The sequence below is a fragment of the Cibotium barometz genome, chromosome 14 (assembly GCF_041138505.1).
Source record: "Cibotium barometz isolate CiBa-2024 chromosome 14, ASM4113850v1, whole genome shotgun sequence".
NCBI classification, from domain to species: domain Eukaryota; kingdom Viridiplantae; phylum Streptophyta; class Polypodiopsida; order Cyatheales; family Cibotiaceae; genus Cibotium; species Cibotium barometz.
This window is the reverse complement of record NC_141059.1, coordinates 45638643-45663340: the sequence shown is the minus strand read 5'-3', so window position 1 is coordinate 45663340 and position 24698 is coordinate 45638643. Positions and strand designations below refer to the sequence as shown.

Genomic DNA, 24698 nt, shown 5'->3' with positions numbered 1-24698 from the left:
GGAAATCCAACATGGGAGCAAGCTTGGAAATGGATTAAACTCATGCTTTTAGTATAATAGAGTATTGATAATAATTAGCAATTGGATTAGTAGTTGAGTTGGTAGAACGGTTGGGTTCCAGCGAGAGGACCAGGGTTCGATGCCATTAGGGCTACGTGTGTGTGTGTTCGAATATATATCGATGTATGTAAGTAGTGACGAAGGTTTGTCAAAGGTCATATGACGATATGATGATAGGTAAATGTCTCTGTTTCATACGGCCGGATGGGTGAGTAGGTCACCTACGTTAGGGAAACGAGAGGCCGTCAGCCAATGGGAACTCGCGTTTGCATGGGGTTGGGAGAGTGGCGTTAAACTGGACTGTTTGTTGGTGCTCTCGTCGGAATACATTGCCCTTGTCGCCCTCCCCCTTCGTCCTCACATGCGGGGCTCCTCCTCTTCCTTAGAAAGCAAACTTCTCTCTTCCTGTTGCAGAGCTTAGGTTTAGGTCTACGTTTTAGGAATTTCTGTTGAATCCGTCATTAGGTTTTCTTCCGATCCCCACGATGGCCTCCACTGTCTGCAACATGCACGCCGCTGCAGTCGCCGGGTCTTCCTCCCGCAAGCTCTGCAATGCCGCCTTCGCCACAACTTGTTCTCTGCAGCCGCGAGGGCTAGGGTTTGCCCGCTTGTCGAAGACTTTCCTCTCCGGCTCTGATCTCTCCAACCTCCTAAGCTATGGCGTGAAGACGACGCACATGTCGACTTTTGAAAGGAAAGGAGCGGTCCAGCCCTCCGCTTCTGCCAACGGAACAGGAGCTGCCCCTAGTCTCTCCATTGATCTTCGAGGTTAGCATTCTTTTGGTCCTTCTCTACATAAACAAGAGAATGTGGAGGGCTCGTTCAGAAATTCCGTACATGTATGGCCGCTCCCCCAAAAGCCTATCAACCATGGCCAGTCCACACTTGCGTCTACATATGTATTTTTGTTGATTTGAATGTATGTTACGCTTGCATGCATAAATGCTCATGCACTTACATGTACGTCAAGGACAGCGGTCGCATGAATTTTAAATGGGGGCAGTTGATCATCATCCTTCGCTTGCAACTCTGCCGTCACACCATCAACCGATGTCGAAAACTGTGATGTCACCATAAGCAGCCCTTTTCTGCTCGGAATCCGAGGTGTCAGCCCATTTTTCATCTCTTGCAGCTCCAGAATCAGACCTGCTCCGGCCAACATTGATGCACGGCAATGCTCCAGAGTTGCATTTCCTGGTTGGAATGCTCTGGAATACCACTCCCTGCCTCAGTATTCCAGGAACATTCCTCCTCTGGAAATGTCCCAGGAACCATTTCCTCTCTCGTGAACATACTCTGCCTTTTGAAATTTCCATGCATGCATACGTTATACATCAATCAACATACTATGGGTTTGAAACTTAAGACCCTTTTCTCTCGTAGGTCTTTCTTGAGAAGAATCAAGCCTTAGGTTTACTCTCACACCAGTGTTTATGACAATTAGCAGTTTAATATAGGGCGCAGATGGGGCAGTGAATGATGGAAGTCTACAGGTGTAAATGAGTGCAGTAAAAACAAACAGGCGGCAGCATGCTTGTGAGGCTCCATGCATACTGAAGGGTGGTCGAAACTTGCTATGGTCTACCTGCACTAAAGAATGGCAAATATGTGTTCAATAGGTGGGTAGCAGCATGTTTACAAGTTGCAAGTATGGGGGAGGAGGTTTGATCAGCTGCCTTCTTTGGGAGGGGAGGGGGCAAATGTGCTTGAGAGCCCTATTTACAGTGCAAGTTGTGGTCCAAATTTACCATAAAGCAGGTGTATCATTAGTTGCATTCTGCACTCATACATAACCCTACAATCTTGCATACTATAGAACGTTTTGTACACTGTACAAAATGCAATAGCTTCTTTAAAATTTCCAAGGTCCTGTTTGTAGTGGTTCTTATCAGGCCTCATCCATGCATCACCCATGCTCCCATGCAGCCTGTACACATTATCTCACACAATGGTCTCGATATTTTTAATCACCTTGGGTGGATCATTACCATACAAGGAGACCATCTGCACAAGATAGTCCCACCCTTTTGTCCATTTTTAGGGTCTTAGCCTGCTTTTTGACACAATGCCTTTCATGACCCTTGTAAATTGTGTCTTTTGTACCTCCTATCTCCTATTCGTAGCTCAATCTGTACCCTGGTTGAGTCTTCTGCGAAATCTTTTTTCGGCACTGAAAGATATTCAAGTAGGCCAGGTAGCGTAAGGTCTGCATTCTCTCAGATTTCTACCTTTCTCTAGCAAAAACTTAATCTTGCTCAGCTAGTCTATTGACAAGGCTGTCCATTCAAAGTAGTGGAATATCCAGGAGTCACATGCAAAGCCAGTGAACAAATATAAGACAGCGAACAGTGGTTACCCTTAAATTTTAATAATGTACAGTGCTTATGCAAGGAGTCTCTCATTTACCAAGGTGGGGTTTTGACGTGCAGGTAAGAGAGCTTTTATTGCTGGAGTAGCAGATGATCAAGGTTATGGCTGGGCAATAGCCAAGGCATTAGCTGCAGCTGGAGCTGAGATTCTTGTTGGAACTTGGGTTCCTGTACGTGTTTATGCCAATTGCTCAAATCAAAATTGTGGCTAAACAAGCTTCAGTAGCACTCCAGATGATCTCTTCTATATCGGCCTTCATTATCTCATCAATGAACTGTTGTTGTAACTGCAGGCTCTGAATATTTTTGAGATGAGTTTCAGGAGGGGGAAGTTTGATGAATCTCGTGTGTAAGAGCAATTTAGTTGGATATCCTGTAATTCAGTTTAAATGCGTTGTAGAGAGCAATAGCACAAATCTTGACTTGTGATGCAAAACTATTATCTCAGGCTTCCAAATGGATCCCTCATGGAGATTGCTAAAGTTTATCCACTTGATGCTGTGTTTGATAACCTAGATGATGTACCTGAAGATGTAAGGATCTGCTATACCTTTATTATGATTATCCTGAATCAATACCAGCTTGGGCTGTTTGATATGGGTGTGCAATAAGATGACAAAGGGGATGCGCAAAGCATAATGTGCATGATTGACTTCTATGGATGAAATGCACGGTTCTATTTCTTTTACCAGTTAAGACTGATGCTTTTGCAACTTTTTTATCCAGATAAAAGCAAACAAAAGATATGCAGGCCACACTAAATGGACTGTGGAGGTGTGCATCAAATGAATCCCCCCCCACTCCCCACTCCCCACTCCCCACTCCCCACCTTTTACTCTTCTTCCTCCCAATCTTGTTTTTCAAGGCAACTGTGCAATTGCCTGAGTTGGCTTCATGAGAGCTGTTTGTGCCTGATGTCATCAACAGTGTTGAGAGAGTGGCCCTCGTTATTTTTCTGATCACAGGTTTTTTTGGCAGGAAGTTGCAGATAGTGTCAAACAAGACTTCGGCAGCATAGATATTTTGGTGCATTCTTTGGCCAACGGTCCAGAGGTATGAAATGACAAGACATTTATGTTAGGGCTTTGTTTACGTATTAAAATTGTGTTGTGCTTCTCCTTATAAGGGCGGGATCCTTTCTTGAGGGTGGTTTGGGCCTGGTCACAAATTGAAATTGTGACGTGCTTCACCTTATAATGGCCTGATTGTTTCTTGAGCTTGACCTTGTGTTCATTAGACTAAGTTCGTGAACTGTGAAAACAGGTAACCAAACCCCTGCTGGAGACTTCTAGGCGTGGTTATCTTGCTGCTGTTTCAGCTTCAAGCTACTCATATGTGTCTTTATTGAAACATTTTGGGCCTTTCATGAATCCTGGTATGACTCTTAGAGAACTGTATGATATGTGCTTTTGGTCAACAAAAATAGATATCAAAGTCATGCATAGTCTTTTTCCTGCAGGTGGGTCATCCTTGTCCCTTACATACATTGCTTCAGAGAAAATTATTCCTGGGTAAGCTCCTTAACCTTTTTGTAATCAACCAATAGGTGGCATGCTTCATTTTCCACTTCCAATATCGAAGGTCATTGCACAAAATTCATGATTCCATTATAGGCATTTGTAATTCACCTGGTCGGGGTTGAGCACGATGTTGACACACACTTAAACTGTTAATGACGTTAGTGGGGATGTCGTAGTATCTAGTCCATACTATGCATGATGGAGTTGATGGTTTATTATCTTATGGATGACTACCATGAGGTTATAAATTGCACTTTCTTACAAGGTGAATTTGGGCATGTTCTTGGATTCATCTGGGTATATATATTAATGCTTGTAAACAAAGTGAATTGGCATGAAATTCTTGATTCCATTATAGGCATACCGCATTTGAAACTCCTCTGGTTGGGGTTGAGCACAATCTTAACACACTTAAACTATTAATGCTCGTAAACAAAGTGAATTGGCACAACACAAAACAAGATAGCAATGCTGAAAATTAGATAACACTACAATAGGGCCAACTCCCTTTGTAATATGATTTGTATTATTTTCACATACAAGCTCTATGGGCAATGCTTGTTAGATTTCCCATGACATTTATTCATGTAAAAACAATTTTAAACATGTCTCATAGTAGAGGTTGAATCCACAACTTCAATTGCGAGTAATCCCCATTATCTAGCTTGAGCTCCATTGGCATCCGGACACGTCCAAATGTGCCAGGCGGAGACATAGGAGACCTTAATGGCCAAGAACACGGATGTATAGTAGGTTTAGAATACGAGACTCTTACCCGAGAATTGGTTGCCATTTATGGACACCTTTGAGCTTAAGGTTGAAGTAATGATGAAACAATACTTCATAGCTCTCTTGATTGAAATTAGGGTTTTTGCATTATTAGGGTTTTGCAAAATTAGGGTTTCAACTTTTGAAAGATTTGTGAGTGACTTAATTTCTTAAAACCCGTGCTAGAAGTCCGTGAAAGAGAAGAAGATTAGGCCAGTCCGAGGTAGAAAGTTGTTATTAGACCATGTATAAGCTCCACCATGTAAGAGGACCTCCAAGAAGCAAGCAAGAGAGTGTGTGGACTGCTTTTATGAGTAAATTCTTTAAATTTAGCTTTCTTGAAGTTGGAGCTTCATTGAAGAGAGGAGGGAGAGAGGGATAAGATTTCCATATGCAAAAAGGATGGCTATTGGATCATCTTCGCAAATCCCACACCTCTCCATAAGTAGGGAGGGTGGTTGGTCAATAGTCTAGTCCATTGGAAGGATAAATGATCCAAAATTTACCCGCTCACTCATTAATGAAGTGTGGATGCCCAAACTCACTTAGAAGTTGTCCGGCCATACTTCAATGAAGTGTGGACCAGCAAAACAGGGACCTTCAACAAGTTTTACACAACTTTATAAGACTTTCAACAAACAACATGTCAACTTGAACTTACAGACTTTCAAAATTGTATATAAAAACAAGACATTGCAAATTTGCATATGTCAAATTGAAGTTTGAGACATGTTAAAACTTAACACTCAAGTTTCACCAGCCCACATAGCACAACTTACAAGTAACCAAAAAGATTGTCTAAAGACTCAAGAGTAGCAATCCATAAAATCAGAAATGTGACATGGGCCATGGCCATGGCCATTGGCCAAGGAAACTGACAGTCTTGCACATCTGACATAATACCAAAAAAAAAATACTAAAGGCTATGGGCTAATAGCTACAACAATATTCAATGTCAACATGTGACATGCTCATAAATGAACCTGTAAAAAAGCTGAGAATGACTAAGTACTAAGTAGATACTAGAGTCTAGACTCTAGAAGCCTAGTCATCCTCCTCTGCCTCATCCAACTCCATAGCCTCATCCCCATTCTCAACATCGGATGCCTCAGAAGCTGTAACCCAATCGGACGAGTCATCCACATTCTCTTCCCCTACTGCCTCAGATGCAACACTCGTGCTAGCATCATCTGTGCCAAGTGTAACACTTGTACTAGCACCATGTTTACCCACTTGAACTCTGGCCCTGGCTTGAGAGGCTACGATTTTGCTTGGTTCCTGCATCGCCTCCTCATATAACATGGTGTAAATGTTTTGCTCATCAAGTGGGATGTCCAGGATGTCTTTCACTTTCTCGACGTCGATTTTGTCAACATTCACTTGAATGGGCCCTATGGAATTGCCTCTCGTCTCAAGTAGATGCAGGTTGCAATGACAGTAAACCAACCGCTCTAATTTGCATTGGTAAATTTGTTCCTTTTCCTTGTGTGAAAAGGGCCCATGTATTCCAATTTCTCTCACAAGGACCTGAGCTGTAGTCCTGTGAGAGCACTCTCATAGCAAGTCTCCTTTGCCAAAATTCAAATACCAAAATTCATGGGTGAGTCATGAATCATGATTGATGACATTCATGACACAAGTGACAGCACATTTGACATGAGCACAAAACTTCAACGAATACTCACCAACTCCGGGGGGCTTATGCCATATTTTTCCCACCAAGATACGGGCTGCAACATTCCTAAATGTAATTCCGTAGTAGGTGACCCAAAATGTTTTCTTGTCTTGTTGTGGAATGCAAGCCGCTGTTGCTCCAAGATAGCCAGTTCAACCACATTTCCACCCACCCATGTTGTCACACTCGGTCCAACCATCCTCCCAACTCCTTGTAGATTGCTTGGTCTTCGTGTCTCCACAAAAGGATGGAGAATGTGGACCACCCCATGGATTGGTCTATGAAACCAATCCCAACGTTCGTTTTGCAAATAGCACAAAGGCTAGCCTTCCTAGTTCGTTGAACATTCAAATTTAGATTCGAGATGTTGGAAGTTTAGAGTTGAATCTCAAGAGTTAAGAGTTAAGAGTGAAGACAATACTCACTCAATGTCAGAGCACAAATTCACCTCCCCATGCGATTGGCCATGCCTATAACAAGCGTGTCATCAGGTTTTACACCCCCTACGACTTTTCAGGGCCTCCTCGAGTTTGTCCATGTACTCGTACAAGAGTCCCATGGTGTTGCTCTCCATGTCGGTGATACGCAATACACTATAGAAAGGTTGCAAAACTCTCACTAACTACTCTGCTATTGCCCACTAACCACCCATGATAGTGTTGGCAAACTTATTTGACTTTGGACACTTATTGTCAACCCCCCAATCATACCACTCCTTGGCCACTGTAAGCCCAACGGGGCGTGCAGTGACAGACTCAACCATGTGTCTAAGAGATAAGGATATAGAGAGGGGGGGGGGAGAGAAGGGAATAGGGATCTTGCATAGTACACCACATTGAGCGGGGAACATGTCCCATCTCCTTTCAGGAATTTATTCAAGAAAAATCTGTGGGCACGTTGGCCAGGATCAATACAATCAATGAATACAAAACAAACAGATATGCCAATGTAGGATATCCAAGTCGATGTCGATATCGAGGCACGAGATCTCTGATGCTAAGCACACCACGGGGATGACCCACAAGTATCTCTCATTGAGCTAGTACCAAATCTAATATCCAAATCCAAATCCAATGAATCCAAGTCCAAGTCTAAATCCAAGTCCAAGTCCAGATCCAAATCCAATTCCAATTCGAGATCCAAATCCAAGTCCAAAAATCACTCGCTCATCCCATGAGTAATCTCCACAACTCCTACAATCTTGTTAATAAAGGAAACCATGGAAAAGCTCTTTCTGGCAAGAAAATTGATATAAAACCTGTTTTAATGGTTTTTGGGCGATAAAAACCTCCAAAAACTAAATTTTAGGATTTTTGGAGCAGTTTTAGGGTTTTTGAATTTTATGTCCGTACGGCTGTATGGATCCATACAGTCGTACGAGCAGATGATGACGTGACACTGTAGTTGATGGAGGTGCTCTAAAATAAACGGGCAGCGATGAAAAACTCCATGATTTGATTCATAGATGATGATGGAGAAGATGATTTCCATGCTTCAACGAAGATGGCAATGCGATGAAGAGGCTTTTCTTCAACTTGATACTCAAGAAAGGCTCATGCTTCTTTTATACTCATGGAAGCTTTGCTTTTTGCCAAAAAGTGATGTTTTTACTTTGCTTTTGTCTTTTACTTTGCTTTTGGTCTTTTTAATAGTAAAATATTACTCAACTTTAGTCAAAAGTTCTTGTTTTGCTTTTCTAGCTTCAAGGCCTTGCTTTTTGGTCTTTGGCTTGCGGTCAACCTCGTTTGACTTTTTGCTTTTTGACCAAGAATGGTGCTTTTTCTTAATCAAACCTTATGGACCCCGTTCCCTTGTCTTCTTCCACCTGTCTGGTGTTCGGGTATGGGTTTCATCATGTGAAATAGAGCTACGAGAACCAAATAGTTACAACCACCACTAATCGTAAGAGTCCCTTTCGGACTCTTACTACTCTGTCAAGCACTATGAACATGTATGCAAACCTAGGGGTTCGGGATTTTACACAATTCCAACTCACCTTGTGCCTTGTAAATAGAAAGTATCTTGGGCCTCTTTGTGACAAATTTGACAATGAACCGAGTTGTATTCAATATGTTTTGCACCCAACCAAGCTTGCCTATATCCTCCATCATAAGATCCAAACTATGACTGGCACATGCTGTCCAAACAATGTGTGGGAACTTGTCCTCAAGCATGCGGCCCATACCAACACAATTTGAACCATTGTCAGTCACCACTTGCACAATGTTTTTCGGCCCAACTTCCAACACAGCCTCGCACAAATGGCGCCATATAAACTCTCCTGTCACCACTGTACCTGCCTGGGATGCATCAATGGCAGGCAAGAACATTGTGCCCTTGCAAGAGGACACCAAGATGTTGTACACACTCCTCTTGCGTACATTGGACCACCCATCACAAAGCAATGAACAACCATACTTCTCCCATGTCTTCCTCAATGGCTGAATTTCATGATGCACATGTGCACGCTGTCTACAGAGCTCGTGCGCGCAGTCTCATAGCTAGGCCCCTCCCACTCCTACCCAATTCGGTTGATTGCACGCATGGCGCATATCCAACGATGAGTGCGTAGTATGTTGAAAGACAAGGCACACTGTGTGAAAAGCTTAGTCATCTCCCGAGTTGCCTCTTTCACTGCCTGTTTTTGAATACTAACTTTGATACTGCCTCTCTTGAGAGACTCCACAATCAGCAATTTAGAACAAGCTGCTATTGGCATAGAGCTTGAACGTCCATGTACACTACCTGCATATGAGTCTTGGCTCTTGACCTCCTGTGGTTTGCCCCTCTTTGTCACTCCTTGAGAATTCTCTTCTTCCTCGACACTTGTACTTGTGTTATAGTCAATAACCCCTTTGTGCATTTTCTTCCAAGCTTGTAGACCGTCATGCACAACCTTTGGCACCTTGGAACAAGCAGAAATCCCCTCCTCCTTTAAGCCAGACAAAAGGGCTTTGATTACGCTCTCGCCACCACTAACAAACGGAAATTGCATCTCCATTTTTCAGTTGGACCCACCGTATCTTCCAAGAGAAGTGACATGTGCCCACACAACATCACGAGTTCGACCCATCTCTGGCAAAAGAAACAAAAAAAAGCTCCCTGCTGAAAATCCTCAATCTTAGGAAGCTTCACAAATTGTCCAAAAAACATTTAAATTGATTGCCTGCGTAGCACAATACGTTGTGGGAATGCACCGCGTGTGTGTAGGAAACGTGTGTGGAGAAACGCGTGCGCGTTCTGGACTCGTGAGCAGCAAAAGCATAAAAGGGCCCAAATTGTCAGTCGTACGTTTTCCAAATCTTCAAAATTCCCAAAATCTAAAAAAAAAGTACATAAAAAACTCGTTTCAAAATAACCGAAACGTTCCGAAATGTTTCGTCTTTCAGTGAAGTCTGAAACGCATTTCATTGCTACTACGCAAGTATGCCATGCATAACATGTTAGCAGTCATCTCTTGTTTGTACCATATTACACTATAGGGAGTGAGGGCCAATGATGTCGGTGTGCCCGCGCATGTGAGGTTTTCTACATTTTTCTCCATTTTCCCAAATTTTTTCTAGTCATGGGTGTACTGATGTTTCCCTATCGGCATGTAGGTTTGAGTGAAGTCTGAAACGCATTTCATTGCTACTACGCAAGTATGCCATGCATAACATTTTAGCAGTCATCTCTTGTTTGTACCATATTAGACTATAGGGAGTGAGGGCCAATGATGTGGGTGTGTCCGTCCGTGAGGTTTTCTCCATTTTTCTCCATTTTCCCAAATTTTTTCTAGCCGTGGGTGTACTGATGTTTCCCTATTGACGTGTAGGTTTGACTGCTCAGGTGGGGCCCATTATTTTTCTGTTGGCCGACTTGATATTTTGCCGGCCGATTGGATTTTTTTCCAATCGTGGGCTATTTGTGGGGTTGTCGGCCTGTTATGCACTGGTCGACTCGCTGCTCCAACCCATATTTATTGTGGGCCTTGTCCCCCCTCCCCCCCCCCCCCCTTCATTTGTATCGGATATACTAGTGTATATAGTAGAGTTTGTCACCGTCTCTCCTCTCTTGCTATTTTGCAGTTTTTTGCTCTTATTTTCGTCTCTTTTTCGCTGCACGTCTCGGCATGGTAGCAGAGCACTAGGTGGCTTGAATCTTTGGAGACAGTGAGAGCCTTAGGGGTTGTTGTTTTTGGTGCTGATTGGAGAATATCTGGGTTGTTGAACTGGACGTGGCGAAGTAGGTATAAGGCGGTCGTCATTGCTGGACAACCACCTTGCAGCAAAGTCCAGCCTCTTCTTCAAAAATTTTTCCCCACCCACCCTCCCTTCACAAGACCTTATGAATCCTTAAGATGGCAGATTTGCTTGAGATGGCGGAGAAACATGCGAAGATCCCCACCCTCCCGACGTTTCCGGTCGACTGACAATTGGACGGGAATAACTATGGCATCTGGAAGGTAATGATGGAGTCTGTCTTGGAGTCTTATAATTTGGTTGATTTCATCGTGGTTGGAGTTCCAAGGCTAGAGTTGGAGGAGGAGGAACTTTCACTATCAATGAAGAAAGAGCAGGAGGCCGAGTCACAGCTGCGGGATCATATCAATGCTTGTGTGCGTTCTTTCATCTTTCTTAATTGCACACGCGGCACGCTAGTGATGAATCATATCAAACACATGACGTTGGCTCGAGGGATTTGGCAGGTCTCTTTGTACAATGAAGTATCGCCCATGAAGAGAATTTCCTTGAAAGTGCAGATGAGAGTGATGAATCTTGCAAAGTCTTCGACGATGCGTGAGCACATCAACAAACTCCAAGCTCTTCAGCACGGGGTTCTTCAAGTTGGGAAGGAGATATCATAAGAGGACATGGCCATCACCTTAGTGTCTCATCTATCCCTTCAGTACTCAACTTTTTATTCTTCTTCAATCACTAGTGAGAGGCTTAGCACCATTACTTGGGAGGAGCTTGTGTCGATGGTTTTGGACCATGAAGAGTGGTTTTTGAATCCTCCACATGCCAGAGGTGCTGAGGCTTTGATTGGCTAGCAGTCGAAAGACCGCAACACTACCACCAACAACAAGAGCAAAGGGAAGTCTTCATAATGGAAGTCTTCCGAGAAGAAGCCCGACTCAGATCATGATGCTTTGAAGGCCGAGCGAACCTGTAACCACCATTGTGGCTAGAAGAGTCATTATTGGAGGAAATGTTCTCAGCGAAGCACCGAGTGTCATGTGGAGCACATAGTAGTGATGAAGGTTGCCTTGTAAGAGGAGATGATGGATTTAGGCTTACTCCATTTCTTTTTGGGATTGGATATTCAAAGGGGGTTCTTTGTTTCTCAGCAACGGTATGTTAATGAGTTACTCGAGGCCTTTGGGATGGAGAACTGCAAGCCTATTTCATCTCCAATGGACCCGAATACCAAACTTACTATACATGATCCTTGTGAGTAGGTTGATGTCTCCTTGTATTGGAAGTTTGTCAGTTCATTGATTTGGTTGTTGAACACCAGATTGGACTTGAATTTTCCAATGGGGTTGTTGAGCTCATTTATGCAGACACCTTTGAAGACTCATTGGGATGTAGGATTGCGGATCTTGCGGTATCCTTAGGTTACTAAGGATCTTGGACTCTTTTATGACACTGGAGGTGGATCGAGGGACCGAGTTAGACTTCGAAGTTGGAGTGACTCTAATTGGGGAGGGGATCTAGACACGAGGAGATCTATTTCAAGATACGGCTTTTCCCTTGGCTCAGGAGCGATTTCTTGGTGCAGCAAGACGCAGTGAATTGTTGCCTTGTCTTCCACTGAGGTAGAGTATCGGGCTACTTGTGCTGCTTGCGAGGTGGTGGGGCTGCGGGGCTACTAGGCGAGATTGGGTTTCCACGGTCATCCAAGTGTGACAACTAGAGCTGTATAGCTATTGCTTGGAACCCGGTGTTCCATGCCTAGACCAAGCATATAGAGATACATCACTTTGTTTGAGAGAAGATTTTGGATGGTGACATCTTGCTAGTTTTTTATTCGACGGAGGACAATGTAGGGGACCTCTTCACGAAGCCTCTATCTCAGCAGATGCTCCTTCAGCACTCCAGCTCACTGGGGTTGGTTTCACATCTAGGAGCTGAGAGGGGATGTTAGCAGTCATCTCTCGTCTGTACCACATTACATTGTAGTTAGTGATGTGGGTGTGCTCGTCCTTGTGAGGTTTTTTCCATTTTTTTTTCCAGTCATGGGGGTGTTGATTTTTCCCTGTCGGCCTCAAGGTGAAAAGGTACGGTAAGGTACGCATTCAGGTACGGGTTGAGATTTTGAGGTACATTAAATATGTAAGGTCGTAAAAACATAAAAATATACTTTAGTGTGTATATATATATATATACAGAAAAATGAATGAAAAAACAATTCATTTCTAAACATTCAACAACACCACAATTACCAAAATGAGAGCTTCATCTGTCAGAATGTTTCCATCGCTATCATACTTTGAGCTCTAGCTTTGTAATGGTGGTGACCGCAGCGGCTAGCACCGCATCATCATCATCTCTCGCTGCAATGTTTGCATCAATGAGATGAATGGCTATGTTCGCAGTTTGCATAAGTCGACTAAAAAGGGCGATGGCGGCCGACCGAGGGTTTTTTTTGGCCCAGAATGTTTTTAAAAATTGCCACGTACGTGCCAATGAGGTGATAGCTCAAGTGGTGAAGGTGTTTGCCTAGGACCAAGAGGTCTTGGGTTCAAAACCCCCTAGGTGCTTCCTCGGTGACATTGCTTACGGGTGGATAAATAAGCGGCTACAGGCGGACACCTACTGTTAGAAGTCATCTCCTGTCTATACATATACACCAGGGCCTCTGTTGTGGGTGTGCCCGCCCGTATTAGGTGTTTTCTCATTTTTCCCCACTTCATATTTTTTTTCCATTTTTTTCTATTTTTCTTGGCTTGGGTGGTTGCCCTGTGGTGGCAGGACCTTGTTGTTGGCCGATTGCATCAGTGTACATACTGGAGATGGCCGACTGATTTGCATGAGTCCTGGACTTCACAGATGCTGGTCGACACACCTGCCTGTTGGCCGACTGTACACATCAGCAAGTCGTGGAGTTTTTTTGTCCTGTCGGCTGTCTTTCTACAGGCCGACTACATCATTGGGGCCATATAAACCCCTTGCCAGTTTTGTATCATTCCGGGATTCTTCCTTGTGTATATAGAGCAGAGTTACACGTCTCTCTCTATCTCTCTTGTGTTGTTATTTTTTGCATTGCATTTTGCTTGTGTTCCCAGATCTGGTTATCATCTCCGTCGCGTATTCTGACATGGTATCAGAGCCTAGGCTCTAGATAGTTCTTGGGATTTGTGTGAGCAAGAGGGGGACTGTTTTGTTGCTGATTGGTGGACTGTTCGGGATTGTTTGGGAAGAGGAGAAGCAAGAGGACGGCGGGCTGATTTGCTGGACAGCCACTTGCAGGTGTAAGTTCTTCTTTGTTCCCACCCACCCATCCTTTTGCAGAGTACATTCCTGCAATGGCAGATCTGTTAGAGATGGCCGAGAGGCATGTGAAGATCCCGACACTCCCCACGTTCTCTTTGGACCGTCAGTTGGACGGGAACAACTACGGCGTATGGAAGGTTATCATGGAATCTGTTCTTGAGTCTTATGACCTCACTGATTTCGTCGTTGTTGGGGTTCCTCGGCCGGAAGTAGAGGAAGGGGAGTTACCGTTGATCCGAAAGGACTGAGAGGCACAGACACAGTTATGGGATCGTGTCAACGCCAGGGTCTGTTTGTTTATCTTCCTCAACTGCACACCGCAGGTAATCTATCATGTAAAGCATATGACGCTGGCCAGAGGTATATGGTAGCATTTGGCTTCTCTTTACAATAGGGTATTGTCCATGAAGAGGATTTCCTTGGAAGTACAGATGCGGGTTATGAGCCTTGTAAAGTCGTCGACGATGCGGGAGCATATTAATACGCTGCAGGCTCTTCAACAGGAAGTTCTTCAGGCTGGGAAGGAGATATTGTCAGAGAACATGGCTATAACGTTGCTGTCACACTTGCCCTCTCAGTACTCAGCATTTTACTCGTCTTCGATTACCAGTGGCAGGCTCAGCACCATCAGGTGGGAGGAGCTTGTGCCCATGGTCTTGGACCAGGAGGAACGATTCACGAACCCTCCTCAGGGTGGAGGTTCGGAGGTCTTAACTGGCCAACAGTCGAAAGGTCGTAACACGGGCAAAGGGAAGGCTTCATTGGAGAAGTCTTCTGAGAAGAAGTCCGTTACTGACCGCGAGAAACTGAAGGCAGAAAGGACTTGTAATGATTGTGGCGAAAAAGGCCACTATTGGAGGCAGTGTTCCAAGCGAAAGACCGTGAAGGATTCCTTAGCAGCAATCATGAAGACTCCGGCTTTTGTGCATCTGGAGGTGATGGACACCGATGTTTCATTTTCTCCAGGCAGGGAGGAGGTTGGAGGATTCTCTGCAACGGATACTCGGGAGTGGATTCTAGACCGTGGTGCTTCCAGTCACATGACTCCTTCCCGTTCTGATTTACAGGATCTCTGCAGGTATTCTGGTCACATTCTTACTGGGGATACATCCACTATCCCAGTTCACAGTAGTGAGGGCAGGATGGAGATAGTTCTCGATGGCAGAGGGGGGAAGCATTCCTCCCAGGCGTTGTATGTTCCGTCACTTGGTTTTCATTTGTTGTCAGTGCATCAGGTTTGCAAGACTGGCGTACGGGTGGAGTTTGATGAGCATTTTGTTGCTCTCCGGGACAAAGCAACAGGCCAAGTGGTTTGGGAAGGTGGAGTGGAGAATGGAGTTTACAAGCTTTCAGCACTCTCTCCCAGGTCCTCAGGTTTGTGATGAGTGGGAGTCTGGTAATGGCCACTTAAGTGTGGATACGCTGCAGGTGCAGGCTTGTCGGGACCAGATGGTGGATAGCTTGCCAGTTGATTGCAGCAGTTGGTAGGAACTTTCCATGATGTTGGGAGTTCTTGTGTTCGTCAGTTAGAGGAAACTAAACAGGTAACTTAATACTTTGATGTCTCGCAGTATTCGGGACAAAGAAACTCCTGTAGATGAGGACGTTCTTTCCATGGGGACCTCTCGGAAAGCTAGGGAGGTGGTAGTTGATTACTTGCAGAAGGAGGTGCATTTCCAGGCTTTGTGGTTCCGGATTCAGAGGGGGTGGTTGACAGGTTTCAGAAGGCCTTGCGTGGTCTTCAGCAGGTTTCCAGGACTTGGCTTTGCACCGTAACAGGTGTTGATCCTTGTGAGCAGTGTGATGCCTCTTTGACTCGGAAGCAGAATGGTTCATTGATTTGGTTGATGGACACCAGATTGGACGTGAGCTTCCTGATGAGGCAGTTAAGCTCATGGTTCCAGATGACTCCTTGGGAAGCAGGATTGCGTATCTTGTGGTTTTTGTGGCATGCGAAGGATCATGGACACTTTACACATAGGAGGGGGATTGATGGATGGAGTCCGACTCCACGGTTGGAGTGACTTAGTTTGGGGAGGAGATCCGGACACGAGGAGATCTACTTCAGGTCTAGGAGCAGTTTTACGGAGTAGTAAGAGGCAGTCATCTTTCGCCTTGTCGACGACAGAGGCAGCAGAGTACCGGGCTACTTGTGAGGTGGTGAGGATGCAAAGGTTGCATTGCAGGATTGGGCTTCCACTGGAGGAACCCATGGTCATCCAGAGACACTTTGTTCGTGAACAGATCGTTGCTGATGACATCTTGCTAGAGTTCTGTTCGACGGAGGACAGTAGGGTGGACCTCTTCACGAAGTCGCTATCTCAGGATTTGCTCAGGCACCCTAGCTCCCTGTGGTTGGTTTCACAGCCACGAGAGCTGAGAGGGGGTGTTAGAAGTCATCTCCTGTCTATACATATACACCAGGGCCTCTGTTGTGGGTGTGTCTGCCCGTAATAGGTGTTTTCTCATTTTCCCCACTCCATATTTTTTCCCATTTTTTCCTATTTTTCTTGGCTTGGGTGGTTGCCCTGTGGTGGCAGGAGGACCTTGTTGTTGGTCGACTGCATCAGTGTACATACTGGAGCTGGCCGACTGATTTGCATGAGTCGTGGACTTCACAGATGCTGGCCGACACCCCTGCTGCTGGTCGACTGTACACATCAGCAAGTCGTGGAGTTTTTTTGTCCTGTCGGCTGCCTTTCTACAGGCCGACTGCATCATTGGGGCCATATAAAATGGCCCCACACCCCTTGCCAGTTTTGTATCATCCCGGGATTCTTCCTTGTGTATATAGAGCAGAGTTACACGTCTCTCTCTCTCTCTCTCTCTCTCTCTCTCTCTCTCTCGTGCTGTTATTTTCTGCATTGCGTTTTGTTCGTGTTCCCAGATCTGGTCATCATCTCCGTTGCATATTCTGACACCTACGGGGGGTGAAAAATCGATAACTATGGAAGGATCTTGGACCAAAGGTCAGTAGGGGAAAAGGGGGGAAGGGGGAGGGGAACTGCGATGTATGGATCCGTATAGTATGGTACTGTACTCTACTATACACTAAAACGTACCTTATAATAAGGTACGTACGTACTGACGCAACCTTGGTCGGCCTATAGGTTTGGCTGCTCAAGTGGGGCGTGCCACCCAACCTTCACACTAAGGATGAGTTTTTTAATGCGCTGATTAATATGTCAGGGACCTTGATATTGGACAACCATTGAGTGTTCTAAAGGGAAGCATAAAAAGGGTACAGATAAGCATAGAAGACAAATTGGACATCAAAGAAAATGATTGGGTATTGTTGAAATTCGAGAAAGCCAAACTCAGAAAGAGACCTAGAAAAGAGGGGATGTGCCCTTAGCCTTTGAGCCCCATATCATCAAAGCCTCTGGGTGTCCTACGTCTTGGCCACCGAGAGAGGGGTCGTGGCCTAGCTGCCTACATCCCACATGCATAGAGTCGCAAGCAATGGGATCACCTATAAGTAATAGAAGACTAGGACCATTCTAATCCCTCCTCTTGGCTTGGAAGGGATTAGAGTGGTGGAGCTTAAGCGCACAATGGCGTGAACACTACACTTTGGAAGTGGCCCCTAATTTCCAACAGTAATGTCTGCGCTTGAAATGGACCGCCCGTTACACACTTAATGAAAGGGAGATTGTCTAGCACATTGTTAAGTCAGAATGTGCAGCGGAAAAGAGATAAAAATAAGAGAGTATTAAACTCTAGAATACTAAGAGAGGAGAGACGGTGTCGAACTCTACTATATACACTAGCATATCCGGTACAAATGAGTGGGGGGGGCAAGGCCCACAATAAATATGGGCTGGAGCAGCCAGTAGGCCAATGCATTACAGGCCGGCTTGAGGCAACACTTTCACCTGATGGTAGCTGCTCTTGAGATCAATATGACTAAAGCATGATGAATCATCCAATTTGAGAAACTGACTCTTGATGGTTATCTTATTTAGTATCTTGTAATCCATGCACATATGAAATGAACCATCCTCTTTCTACACGAGCAGAACATGTGAGCGAAATGGTGAAGAGGTTGGTCGCACTAAATTGTTTCATAAACTCCTCTTGTTGGCAGGCACTCACATGATATGCCGGCCTATTTCTTTATTGATTGTACATGATATACAATGTGATAGTATCGCCCAATATATACTTGCATCTATAAGATGCTCTCGGCCTTTGCATAAAAGAAAGCTTGTTTGTCTTGTAGTTCTTACGGCTCTCAAGGGGAGCATGCCACGGTTTGCCAGTCAGTACATCACGTCCATTGAGAGTCGCCAAAAGAAAATTCTCGTGGTCGATGTAGCCTTGGATGTGAATTCATAGTTTTCCAATGAGGAGTGACCTTCACATCCTTCTCAACAAAAGTTGAACATGCATGTATTACAGGACCCATGTCTCCCACTTCAATCCCTAAGGTGACAGCCATTTGACTGGAGATGAAGTTTTCAGCAGAGCAATCATCAATCATAACTAAGGTGGGCTGATCTTTGAGTTGCCTCCATGCTTTGTAGACCACTCTATCCTTGCTTGCATGACCTGTATTGCCCTGCATATCGGGCGCCATATTTACATGCACTTTGGGTGCTTCTTCGTTCTTGTCCTTGCTAGTACATTGAGGAGATATGAGGTCTTGGTTATCACATTTAAAGTGTTTACCTTCTCTTATGTACTGCACTCTTTGTTGCTAAGACAACCCATATGTGCTCCTCTTGTTTCATGGTTTCTTCTCTTGTACATTTTTAGGCTTTGTTCTTTTCTTTTTCCATACTTGTATCAATTTTGGATTGCATCCATTTGACATTGAGTTGCTCAAAGGCCAAAGCTAAATTTATTAGCTATTGTGAAGTTTGATTCGAGTAGATTTCAAGCCCATCTTGGAAGATGGGTTGAAGGTCCGACTCAAACTTTCTCTTCTTTTTCTCTTCATCTATCTTCACGAAGGAAATTACTCCAATAGCACTTTCCTAAGCTTTGATACATATGGGGTAATTGATTCCCCTTCTTTTTGGTCCAACCAATCCCACTTTTTGTTGTTGGTGGTAAAGTTGGGAGGCAAAAACTGTGCATAAAACTTACTCTTAAATTCAGCCCATGTGGCAATGGTGTTGTGAGAAAGCTTGTAAGCCAACCACCAATGTGCAATAGTACCCTTCATATAAATTCCCACATGCTTGAGTTTTGACTTCTCTAAAAAATTGTCCCTCATGAAATGCAATCTCAAACTGAGAGATAAAGACTAAAGCCTTGCTTGAAACAAACTCTCCGGAGTAGCTCTCAAACTTTAGGGATTTGTCTCTTGTTGATGCACATCCTCTTCACTTGCTTCAATCCTTCTCTTTCCTTTATTTGAACATGGAACATAACGCTTCGGTTCCATTCTTGTAGAGGCCAAAACATAAGCTGGCTCCCTGTGATGTGCACCTAGAAGTGAAGAAGCATACTTATGAGATGGTGTACGATATGTGGAAAAGGCATGACGAGACATAACTGATACCTGATCTCTTTCCTTGCGTGCAACAGATTTCAGCTTTGCGGTAGCGGCTGCAAGAGGATTCACATGAGTTGGCTTTTTAAATATTAGCTCACCCTCTCTTCCTTCCACTACGTCACCTGTATTTTTGAGAAAAGAGAGCAATCTCTTTTGGGTTTCACACCCAATTGCAATGCAACAGTTTCTAAAGCATCATCCATGAAAGCAGTTTGCCTTTGTGCATCCAAAACCTACTTAGCACCTGGATCTTCATGCAAACTCTTCAATTGAGCATCTCTTTCATGAACTCGTCTCTTGAGATTCTCAATTTCAGCATGCATTCTCTCTTGCTCATTAGTGTCCTGCACCTTCTGTTTGCCACGGGACAGCTGTCCCTCATGTACATAGACACCATGGCCTTGTCTTTTACCACAAAACGGCTGTCCCTCTTGTGCATAATCTCTAGGGAATTCATGGATTACATTTTCAGCATGGTGTTTTTCACTAGCATGTGTTCCACGGTGTACATCCCATCTGTTCATCATGAGCTTATCTTCTGGGGACTTATGTCTACACCGAGGGCCAATAAGCTAGATATGGGAGGTTGGGAATTTTGGTCTGTGCCCATATTCAGAAGTGTGCAAAGCTTGCTCAATTGATTGAGACTAGAAGGGAGGGTTAGGAGGCGAGGCAGCAATTTCTGCAAACAGTCAGAATTATGGTTTTTTTTTTTTTTTGGGGGGGGGGGGGGGGGAGAGCAGCAGGTGGGTTAATGAGGAGGGATTAATGCTCAAGGGTTGCCTTTGCATTGGGACAATGTTAGAGGTGTACGAGTAAGTAGTGTCTTGCACAATTAGTCTTGCACATGAGGCCATGTTTTTTTGCACACAAGTACTCAGTCTAGCACATGAGATCATGCTTTAAATATCTTCCAGCATGACTCCAATTTTCTTGTTCAACTTTCTATTTTCTCTTCTCTAAAGAAGTTAACCATCTGCCTGTTTATTTTTGATAGGTATGGTGGTGGGATGAGCTCTGCCAAAGCTGCACTTGAAAGTGATACTCGGGTATGCTGGTTTTTGTGCCCTTTTTTTTTTTTGGGTTGCTTTGCTTTGCTTGATAAACAGCTGATAGTCTTTACTAGGTTGTTGCTGTCCTATATTATTAATGGGCATAAACAAGGAGTGTACATCCTAAATTTTGCTCATGTAACCTACAGGTTCTTTCATTTGAAGCTGGCAGAAAGTACAACATTCGAGTGAACACCATCTCTGCAGGTTTGCTACCACAGTTGTGTGTGCGCACAGAGAGAGAGAGAGAGAGAGAGAGAAATAAATTAACGTCTACGAAAGACCACAAGGGTCTATCAGACTAAAAGTGATACAATGGTACCTGATAGTAAAATGCACAGCTATAGGAGAGAAGAAGGGAAAGACTTGATTGCATAAACACACACACGTTGCACAAGCAAGAGAGCACAAGGGAACTTACTTCAGCTTGATTGCACTTCTGGACCTAAGCCTCAAAGTGAGTGCACGAAAGTGTATTCACACTAACGTTACACTTCTAACGTTGCCAATGAAGACTCCATTCAGATAATAGATAACAAGGGAGAATCAATCTCCCTCTTCCTTCTTTGTTTGCCTTTGGATCCAAAGAGATGTAAAAGGCTAGCTCAAGACTAGAAGGATCAGGTAGGATCGATGGATGCCATCGCATCTGTCGAAGTCAACATAGTAGCTTCCACCCATAGTTGTTACGAGGCGTGCCTCAACAGTTAGAGGCGTACGACTGCTTGATCGAGGCGTCCACCTTTTTTTTTTTTTGCTGGTTTGAGTCTTTAGACGGGGGCTTTAAGGGCCCAAGGCAGCCCCTCTCACACACACTCTCTCTCTCTCTCCCTCTCTCATACATTCTCTCCCTCCCTCCCTTAAGCCTTTCTCAAGACCCAAAGTTCAAAGTTCAAACACACTAGGATGATGATGTTTTTTATACCCACTTTTGGAGCTATCTCTATACTCTACCGGTTCATTTCATTTTATTTTGTACCCTTGAATCTTGATGATGTATCCAGATGATGAGGATGTACTATTTTGGCCTTCTGCAGACGTTTAATACATCTTTCTTTCTTTCACACACACTCTCTCTCTCCCTCTCTCATACACACCCTCTCTCTCCCTTCCTCAAGGCTCATACACACTCACTCTAGTCTCTCTCTCTCTCTCAACTTTCACTATATATCTATACATACATACATACATATATATATATATATATACACACACACATATATATATATACACATATATATATATATATACACACACACACACACACACACACACATATATATATATATAAATAGACGCCTCTAACATGCCTCTAATGTCTCTAAAAAAATACGAGTCTTTCGAGGCGCACACCATACCCGCCTTGTACCAAACACATGACGCCTCTAACAACCATGCTTCCACCGCTCTAGTGGCCACCTCTGAAGCCTTGGTGTTGTTCTTTGATGAAGAACTAGATGTTGCCTTCTTTCCTTTATGTTGGGCCTTGTCGTTTTTCTTCACCTCATAGACCCTCATGGTGTGGCCCCTTCTTATCACAATACCAACACTTCACCATTGACTTTGACTTACCCTTCTCTTCTTTCTCTGTGCCAAATGATGGAGCAAAAGCTTGCTCCCTACCTTTACCTGCTTGCTCAAACCTTTCGTTCCTCATCTCTTCTTTAAGTAACAGGGCCCCTTGGCCTCCTCAAAATCAAGGGGCTTATCTCTATGCCCAATTGTCAAAGAATTGATAAAACTACGATAAGGAGGAGGCAACTTACTCAAAAGTGCATGTGCCATATGTGTACTGTCAACTTTGGAGTCAATGGCCACCAACTTGTCACATGAGTCTTTCACCAGAGTAATGTAAGAAATGACAGAGTTGACATTAAGAGACAAACCATGTAGTTGACTTTCCAAATCGATCACCCTGGTGAGGCTCTTCGCATCAAACTGTTCTTGCAAAATTCTCCACACCTTAACAAATGACAGTGTCGCTTATCACGGAATTGGTCATGGTCATGATAATCAAGGCAAAGGCTTGAGCATCATGCTCCTCCCAATCTGCAATCAATTGTGGGTCAACTAGTTCTTCTTTATCAATAGCACTTTCATCATCCTCAATGATAAGTCTCCTTCTCAACCTGGATATGAGACTCTTTTGTGGCTCTCTTGGTTTCAACTCCTTGCCTTCAACAATTTTCCATAGCTTGCGGGCAACTAGCTGACTCTGGATCTTTACTTTCCACAATGGATAGTTGGATCCATCGAATTTCCTTAGCTCTGAGAACCCAATAGGTAATAGAGATGCCATGCCTCAACCCTAAACCAATACTTGTGCCAAAAACCTCAACCAATAGTGCAAGAATCCTTGTATTTGCAGCCAAAACGGGAAAAACAGCTTACCCCTGCGTTTGAACTTAGAATAGTTCTCTCGGCAACTTGGGCTTGATGAAGAAATGCATACAGCTCAAAGGCAAAGCTCTGATACCGTGTTAGTAAAATGCACAGCTAATGAGGTGTCACATCTTGCTTTGCATCATGCTCACAGTGTGGAATCTCTTCTTCTCAATCCTCCCCACTTAAGTCAGGTTCTTAAAGTGAAGTCTCGATGCAGCTAACAGTTTTGGAGGTTTTGATGATAATTTTTTGGGGTGGGGTTTGGTTGTCCTTGTCTCCAGCTTGGCAGTGCCCAACCTTCTGGAAAACAGATGTGACTTCTGGAAAACAGATGTGATGAGTGTGTGATGGTGGTGACTGGTCGAGTCTTTTTCTCTCGTGCAAGAAAAGTGCCACACATCTTTGGTCCTCAGGCGAAGAGGACTTGATCCTAACGAAATATACAGTGGAAGTGACCCCTGATCTCGTAGTATGTTGGGCTTTGAAGGGTACTACGCTCCTAGGTCTCAATCTCCTGTGTTTCACATACAATGCATCCTTGTAGCTATCGATGCTCTTGCATGTGCTCTAAGTCTAGTGTTTGACCATGATGTTGCCTCCTGTCCCCTCTTGAGTTTTCTGGTCTCTGTATCTCATGCAAGAAAAGTGCAACATCTTTTCTTCTCAGGACCGAACCCTCCTTTAAATAGACAGTGGAAGCAACCCCTGATCTTGTAGGATGCTGGGCATTGAAGGATGGCATGCCTCCTCGGTCTCTATCCGCTGTATGTGAGATACCTTGTAGTCCTTGATGCTCTTGCATGTGCTCCACTTATCTCCCAGCCTCAATATCCAGAGATTATGTGATGACACTCTTATCTGACCCATGGAAATCCTGAGTGCGTGTGACAGTACTCTCTGGGCGGGGGAGGGGGGGGGGGAGGAGAGTTTTTATAAGCTACAACGAATCTTGCTAGACCTGCAAATCAGTGAACTATTTGCTTGCTCTAGAGATCTCGTGTTGTGAATAGAGCAAGGAAACGTTAAATTTTCCTCTTCCAATTTTTGGGAGTCTCCTGCAAGAGTATATATATATATATATATATATGCCTGAACAATTTTTGATGTATTTGCTTTGTGCATGTAAGGAGTTTATATAATGATTGTTGATGACTTAATTGTGCACCTACGAAGTTTATATAATGCACGACTCCTCTCAAAATTGGACACACACTGTCTCCCAACACCATCACCCATTAATTGACCGTTCCTGATGTGAAACGCTCGCGTATTTTTATCACCAGGACCGTTGAAAAGCAGAGCAGCAAAAGCCATCGGGTTCATTGATGACATGATTAACTACTCGCTGGCAAATGCTCCATTACAGAAGGATCTCGAGGCAGGTTGGTAGGGGTGCTGTTATTTGATTTTAAGTGGACGTTACCAGGGTTTGCAATGATTCTGGCTCTGCTGCTGAATGTGACATGAATTTGCGCTTGCAGAGGATGTTGGCAATGCAGCTGCTTTCTTGTCTTCCCCACTAGCATCAGCAATCACAGGATCAATTGTATATGTTGACAATGGTTTGCATGCCATGGGTCTGGCAACTGATAGCCCCACCATAGCACAAGCTACAGCTGCAGTTCCTGAAAAGTCAGGTGTTCCAGCTTGATTGGCCAGTGGTTATTTGAGCTGGTTTGTTAGTCTCAGTGGATAATGTTTTGACCAAATAGTGTAGCATGGCCTTCGTGGTTATAAAAGGAACAGGGAATTTAGTTTGTTCAAGGTTGCGGCTCCTTACCAGTTTGAGAGGCTTTGGTACTTCTCTGTACAAGACAAAATGTGCAATTTGAAGTGCTTGCATACTTCTTGTTCCTAAAAATATAGACTTGGGTTATTTGGGTTTCTA

At 44.1% G+C, this 24698-nt stretch overlaps 1 protein-coding gene across 1 annotated transcript; it reads left to right on the top strand.

The window, feature by feature from the left end:
• The first annotated feature begins 256 nt into the window (after positions 1–256).
• Positions 257–24698, top strand: MOD1 (NAD(P)-binding Rossmann-fold superfamily protein). The gene is made up of 12 exons (XM_086808650.1): positions 257–828; positions 2490–2599; positions 2723–2778; positions 2878–2962; positions 3156–3203; positions 3408–3482; positions 3693–3804; positions 3889–3940; positions 20371–20422; positions 20575–20632; positions 24094–24192; positions 24292–24698. The coding sequence occupies exons 1-12, from the start codon at positions 546–548 to the stop codon at positions 24459–24461; spliced, it is 1200 nt and encodes a 399-aa protein (XP_086664776.1). The 5' UTR covers positions 257–545; the 3' UTR covers positions 24462–24698.